The 7,555-nt window shown below is 41.4% G+C and overlaps 2 protein-coding genes across 2 annotated transcripts; one reads left to right on the top strand and one right to left on the bottom strand.

The window, feature by feature from the left end:
* Positions 1 to 1,946: 1,946 nt before the first annotated feature.
* On the top strand, positions 1,947 to 2,816 carry PHALS_04523 (Domain of unknown function DUF4203; the record flags this gene model as incomplete). The annotated part of the gene is made up of 1 exon (XM_024722345.1): positions 1,947 to 2,816. One exon carries the CDS (start codon positions 1,947 to 1,949, stop codon positions 2,814 to 2,816), a length of 870 nt encoding a protein of 289 aa, XP_024573431.1.
* Positions 2,817 to 4,621: 1,805 nt separating this feature from the next.
* Positions 4,622 to 5,289, bottom strand: PHALS_15015 (uncharacterized protein). Its single transcript, XM_024722344.2, has one exon. It carries the CDS (start codon positions 5,086 to 5,088, stop codon positions 4,705 to 4,707), a length of 384 nt encoding a protein of 127 aa, XP_024573430.1. The 5' UTR covers positions 5,089 to 5,289; the 3' UTR covers positions 4,622 to 4,704.
* Between the last annotated feature and the right edge of the window lie 2,266 nt (positions 5,290 to 7,555).

Raw genomic sequence — 7,555 nt, 5'->3', positions numbered from 1 at the left:
TGATTTATTTGCCTGGTTATTGAATGTACAATACCTTGGTTTTTCATAAATGTATTCAGATATATGCTCTCTTCCCGCACTGCATTTATCGCCGTCTCTTATGGTGCTTGTAGTGAAACATCCACCATAGATGAGATAAATTAATACTGACAGCGCGTCTGCGGTCCATAGGAGGTCAACAGTTGCTATATCTTTTTGTGTATCTAACATGTAGATAATCACGAATGTACAGACGTTCTCTTAAGTCAGCAGAGTTCCGTTGAAAAACCAATAATTTTCAAGATATACACTACCTGCGCTATTGTGCTGGGAAGGGAATATTGCGCGATCTACTTGAATTCTCGAAAGCCTTTTCAAAATGATTCAGTCAGATATTTGCTGATAACGTCGTTCGGTCTCAGAGTTGCCCAGGTAAGGATCTGCTTTCGAGAAATAATGATAGATTAGAAATCCAGTGTCTAGCCTTAACAAACGATCAGTGAACCATATACATGTGCGCTGTTGCATTAAAACTGTGAATTACTCAATGCTTTGGATACACTCAAATGAAGCGACATATTTCAAGCCTCGTAAATCTCATATATTGATCTCGTATATATATCAACACGAATGACTTTCATCATATTCCACGAAGAGAAAACTCGAGAGGGACTTATTACTATGATTTTGATTGTATAGACAAGCTTGGTCGTGCGAAGCAATGCTTTCTCTGCATTCATGAGTTGTCAGAGTAGTTTTACTGCACCGTAAGTCCGGCTGCTAAAAAGTGATTGGTTGGGCCTAAAGCAACTCATAAGATCTGATTTGCCTTCAGTAAAAGACTGCCGCTCAAAAGTGGAGCAGGACATGATCAAACGCCACATACTGTACGAGATTATGACTTCTTGAAAGTTGGAGGTGACCTTTGCTCAGTCACACGATCGTCACGGCCGATACAACAGCAGGAACACTTTACGATTAGCCATGTTACTCAGCAGCGGTGCGAGATTTTCTAATTGACTTGAAACTACCGACCAGACCGAAGATACTAGAGGGTGGAGTGGAGTTACATCACAAGCTCCCAAAGGGCGCTCATGGGTTCATCTCGTGTCCGAAAAACCGACGATTGAGGTTTGTCATCGGGTCCAAATGCATCTCATGTTTGATAACCGACGATTGAGGTTTGTCCTAACGGTCTAAGGAAATTTGATGTGTTTCCAGACAGACCCTGATGTCTTTCCAGTCACTTTACATTGATCTAAAGTACTCAAATTTTCAAATAGTTTATGTCTTCCAGTCATAAAAAGCAATTTCCATGTATTGTAGGCTCCGTGCGACTTATTGCAAAGCAAATCATAATGAGCGAGATAACTACATGTTTGTTATCTTCAAAATGTCAGGTTTAAAACAGCAACACGTGAGAGCAAATGAGCAGCGTGTGTCTCTCATACAATAATCCATGACAATGATTGCTCTTATAAAGGTTGACATATTGTCACTTGAAATGCATAGTTCTTCTTGTCGATCATAAACGAATTCTATACTGAAACCAAGATTACTAAATCAAATAATTTTACGGTAGGATTTACCAAAGTAATAGAGCAGTACTACTGCTGTTCGTATACTATAATTTGTTTCCTCTCGACCATTTATGCGTAAGATGTACCTTTTCCTCTCACTATCCACCATACGAAGGCGTAGAGAGCAGTCATGTGTCTATGGCTTCATCTGGTCAATAAAGATAGCAACAACATCAATATCCACTCACAAAAAAGGCAAAACCCTATTTTGTCTGGATCTCATCTAAACAGTGACGTCAAAAAATCCATTTTACTCTTTTCAGTGTCCAACAGTTCAACAAACCTAAACTGATGTTATTGTACCGCCTTCTTCTCTTCTCATTCTACAATTTCCTCTTTGACAAGTAAATCTATTTCATCAAACTATTGACATTTTTACCCTTAAGTATGAAGCGCACGTCACCAGCAATTGCGACTTTATTTTTCATCTTTTATGAGCTATGGACCCTCGTTAGCGCCTCTGACTCGGCCAGTGATACCGTCAAGTCGCTCTTTGACTCTGCCGATGGTATTGAAATTGGTGGTAGCATTTTGGCTATTATCGCCATTGCTGTTGGTGCTGTGATGATTGTTATGGGTTACCGTCTGTTTCGAGCCGCGCTTTTTGCCGTCGGATTCGTAGTTGGCGGTGTCGCTATTGCCACACTTGTTGAACATATATTTGATGACGAATCTTGGGTCACTACGGCATCGTGGGTAGCGTTTGTAGTTGGAGGTCTAATATGTGGCAGTATCGTCATGACACTCTATTCATTGGGTATCTTTGTTATTGGAGCTGCTGGTGGTGTCGTGCTCGCCATGATGATTCACAATTCGGTCGGCCACAAGATTTACGCGGAACACCCTCAGGTCGTGCTTATTGTGTTATGTATCGCGCTTGGCATTATTGGTGGCATCTTGGCACTCAAGATTGAAAAACCCGTGCTTATTGTGGCTACGAGTCTTTTTGGCGCTGGTATATTAGTCTGGGGTATTGGCTACTTTGCAGGCGACTTTCCCACTACCACTGACCTTAAGGAATATGGATCGCGTGATATCAATGGTGATTGGGTCTACTCGATACCGGATGCGTGGTGGGCCTATCTCGCCGGTATTCTGGTACTCTTTGGAATTGGATTGGCTATCCAATTCCGTAAAACTGGCAGAAATGGTGTGTATCACAGGTCGCACGCTATTGGCCGCACAGAGTCTGTGCAGTACGTGGAAGCCACAACGCCGCACGAACACAAGCTTGGCAATCCAATGAGTCACGTATAAGCACGACCGGTGGACGAGTCGGCAATTAAGGTGTATGATGTATTCTATATGAGAAGTTCGCCAAAAGACTCTACTTTAGACAGTATAACCATTTATAATTTTTTTAGTCAATCCATCAATTGAAGTAGAATCTGTTTGATCCATCATTTTGTTAATGTTCTCGGCCGGTGGTCGCATTAGATTTAGCACGCGCTCGCAAAATGAGAGTATTTCAATTGTTACAATTTATGAAAATTTTTGGTTTCACGTAAATGAATGTTCTGCGTACTATAGTAGTTGATTGTGACATGTCAGTATGTAAATTAAGTTGATCTGGATATTCCTGACCTAAAATTCCCGTCTTCGTAAAATTTAATGTAAAATTCCTTTGTAGTTTCACTTTCCAGAAACTTTGGTGTTGAGAAGCATACGAAATTTCGATCGTGGAAGCCAAGAATGAAGTGCCAGATTTACAAAAAGATCTACATCGAAAATGTCGTGAACTTTACATATAGGAAGCATCGTTATAATGAGGTCGCGTAAGTAAACGCAGAGGCTGCGTATGTACGCTCCACCCAGTAAAGCATCTGTAGTGACTAGGTATATCGTTCAAGTTCAAAATGTATCTTGATCGATGCTTATACCACTGAAATACATTGTGCCATCTCTTATAATAACATTTGTTGCTTTCTTAATTGTTTGACGTGCGGCTCGCTATCCTTTACGAGGTCCCGTCATCTTTATAAATGATACTTCGGTCTAATGAATAATCACATTAACAGCTAAGAACTATGTAAACCCGTCCAAATGTACAGTATTGGTTTAAGGCAGTAGAAAATTGTACCAGAAGTGTACGTTGTGATATTATTGAACCAGCAATTGGTCGGTAAGACCTTGAAAGGTTTAACACATTGTTGCTGCACGAGTGTGGCGTGGAAGAGTTGATTTTGCTGGAATTACAGCTTAAGGTCTTGATTTTTCTTGCTTGTGTAAGAAGGAAGTCGTTCTAACCGTGCGAGAGTGCTGTGTGCTTACACCAATTACTTGGATGTCAGTCGATGCGCATCCAGCCTGAAGATTTGGGGTTAAACGATGAAATCTGAGCCATCTGGACTTGTGCAGATGGCATAAAAGCTTAGAGTTGAGTCCGACAATAGTTTTCATAAGTGTGCAGATTAAGACTAAAATTTCTCGGGCGTACAAGCCAAAGCTATCAATTGAGCTCGATATTACGTTGACCAGTACCAAATGGCGATCGAAGAGTGAACATTGCAATTTTAAATTCTGTTGCTGAAAATTCGTAGCTCAGATCTATTTAATACGTCATCGTAAAAGCTTGGGCTTGAAAACCATGACTCGAATATGTACAATGTGTATGTGCCGACTTGTACAAAGGTGTATTGTCCGCACGATAGCTTGTTTAGTCATTCGAAGATTGTAAATTGTACGTGCCATCTTGAACACTTTGGGTAGCTGTGCATGCGCGTTGGACTTGATGTATTGGGATGAAACTCAAATTCTACGCCGTTTGCAGCTGTGCAGAAAACTAGAGACCCAGTATTAAATTCTTTATAGTCTTGTTCAGACTTCGAGGTGTAGAGTTTAGTATACTGTGAAGTTGAAGTTTGATGTGGCCGCAAAGTCTATATTTGCGATTAAAATATAAGCTCATAGCCATCTTCACCGTGACAGAATGTACAGAGGGTAACGCAAAGCTTTTGCAAAGGATTCCTGAGGTCGACTGGGGCTGAAAAAATGCGCTTTGCAAACAAAGTGGCTTTCGAATCTTGCAACGCTATCGGTGAATATTCGAGTAGGACTAACGAGCCACAAATGCCGTACCAAAGTTGAACCAGATTTCATCACCCTTGATCTTTTCTGTCAAGCTTTGAGCTAATGACTGTAGCAGCTACCGAGATCGATTTGAGTAGTCAACGCGACGATTGTAACTCTCACACCTTTTGAAGCTGTCGTCGTTTCCCCAGTTAACGATGAACTCTGTATTGTAAACTATAGTTAGAGAAGGAGGTGAGTTGTCAAGAATTTGTTCATTGTTATCGAAGTGGAGATCAAAAAGGCTGAAGAGAGTGTTACTCCTGAGTCTCGCCACTGGAAACACTTGGATAAATACATTATTTTGCTGATGCATCTGCGGCTGCGTAATCCATTTCCACCGAGATTGCAAAGGTCTGTATGATGACATTAACAATTTAGAAGAGATGAGGTGAAGTAGGACCAGATTGTCCGACGGTCGTAGCAATATGAAATCCGTTGAATCACGTAGTTGGGCCATTTATTGAAGTCGACTTTGTGCGTAACAGCATGATGGACGTGTGATTCATGTTAACCCGCAACATTTGAGCTAATACGTAATGTTGTACAACATCAGAAATTCACGTGCATGATTCACAACGGCCAATAACTCGGTACAGCGCGAGAAGAAAGTATGTTGATGATCAATCATCAACGTGCATTTAGCGAGTAAGACCTAGAGAACGTTAGTAACTTTTGAGCAATTCCACAGCGCAATGATATAGTGGATCGCCTTGTCGTAAATCGGTATCAAGCAGAAAAAAGTCTTAGTGTGTTTTATTCAAACGTAGACTAATAAAAGTCTCGCTTTGATTTAAGGTTGAAGCTTCCGCCATGCCCGAAACGATGGAGTACCATAAATATACCGACCACAATGAGCTATCGAAGAATTTCACACGATCAATTTAAACAACAGACACATGTCTATGCATTATTCTTGTAAGTCTTGAAATTGAACAAAAGAGTGAAGAATTGAAGTGGTGGGTGCAAAGTCAATGAATCAATGGCAGAAACATAGCCCAGTCGTCGCACTTTCTTTTAAATTAAGCTTAGTATCATGTCAGCAGATCAAAGTTTCGAGGCTGCAATCTGTCTCCAGTCTTTTATTGCAGTGAAATGTGCGTCAGTCGTCGAACCATAGACATTGCCCCAATGAACAATTGATTACCGCGTATAGCATTCTCGATTCGTATTCAACGATTTGACGCGATTTCGTTGATTTAGTATCCATCAGGATCTGGTAGATTTTCACTTGTACATTTTGCCTTCGTCAAATATAAGTTGCTATCGTTGATGGTGGTCCTTGCGTTGAATTTTAGTGATATGAGATCGTAAACAGTGGTCAATTTTGTGGCTCGTTTTATCAGATATAAGGGACTCCAAACTTGCTCATTGCTTATCTGAATTGCAACTTGTATGCAACGAAATATGCTAGTGCTTGCTGTGGTGCTACATTAATGAGTTTGATACATAAAATTTCATAGTCAAGAGCATCGTTGACTGCGGTGACCCGTGTCGCCATTTCACGCGCCCAATTTGTGCTATCATCTTAATTAATACATGTAATTAGCCCGTTTATATATGTAAAAACCATCCTGGCTTGGTGCAGTAAAACGTGCTCCGCTGACACGATTTGGTGTGTGATTATATGCAATACGTAAAAAAAGTTTCGATGTGTTCAATTGAGTCAACCTAAGTACGCGTTCCTTTAGTAGTAACAATACTAAACGAAAAAAAACTACCGCACGCCGCCATACTTGTAACTGGACCGAGTGCCTTTTCCTTGCTTGCGCAGTCATGTGCAAGATAATGACTTTGGGGTAGTTAGCAAACTGAAAAGTGTACTATTATTTCTAAATGTGACTATATTAACTTTCACCATTCGGTAGGTCGTCTTTAGACCCCCCCTCCTTATTCTTTAATCAAGTGTAAAAGCATTTTTCACAAATGTTCCTGAGCATATCGTGTTTCATGTAGTCCCACATGCAAACATATATATACATATATCTTCTATATGTCATTTGTTACATCCTCTCTCGGTATGGCTCCTTTTGTTTGTTTATCCTGGCACACTCTATCCTTTCACATATTGAACCAAACGCCTTAATAGGTCTAGGTTCTTGCTGTTCTCCTCTGGTCCCACGTAGCTTCAATTTCTGAATATCCATGCCACTACCCCATATATTCCTTCTTGCTGTAAATTTGTGTCTTATGAGTCTTTTGGCGTTCTGCTTTGTTGTTTCCTTGCACCATCTACATGCGACCGACCCGTGGTAGTCATGTATTACTGGATTTTAATGATTTCCATCAAATCTCTCCAAGTCAATTTCAGATCTTGATCAATTATGATCGTAGCCAGAACCACGTTGGTCGTCCCGGTCCAGTGCTCGCGTCAATAGTGCTTCTACTTCCTAGCAGAGGTGGCTGTATGACTCACCAAAGCTCCGCCAAGAGACGTGCGAGTGTTCGACCCCAAATCAATCCATGGCTCATGGTGTTCTAACCATGCCACACCAAGGATAATGTCATACCTTGATTCCAAGTCTAAGACTAAGCAGCTTTTCACGCTATATTATGAAGTCGAGAAACTTGCCACCGAGGTCCACAGGGTCATTCGGTACAATTACACAAGTCCCTGTCGCTAAGCGAATAGTGACGCTATCACTCAACCGCGCTTTCAGCGCCTCAGCATACAGCTGACTTTCTCAAAGCTCTTCACGGTCGCTTTCACGACCTGCGAGGCCGTTTTGCATACACGTTCCGTGTTCAAAAGCACTGAGCTCTTCGGGGTTGGGCTTTGCTGCTCTCTTCCTCTTTGAGGCTCAACAGCACTCAGTTCTTTCCCAGTAAGGCGCCCTGCACTTACTGGGTGTTCTCGTTTCCCCGCGACAAGCCAGAAGATTAGAGAGAGGCAAAACGTCGGTTCGATAAACATTGATGCGTCTTGC

This window comes from Plasmopara halstedii, assembly GCF_900000015.1.
Source record: "Plasmopara halstedii genome assembly, contig: Scaffold_262, whole genome shotgun sequence".
Classification (NCBI taxonomy): Eukaryota; Oomycota; class Peronosporomycetes; order Peronosporales; family Peronosporaceae; genus Plasmopara; species Plasmopara halstedii.
Note: the sequence above shows the minus strand (reverse complement) of the source record. Positions and strands in the feature narration are given on the sequence as shown.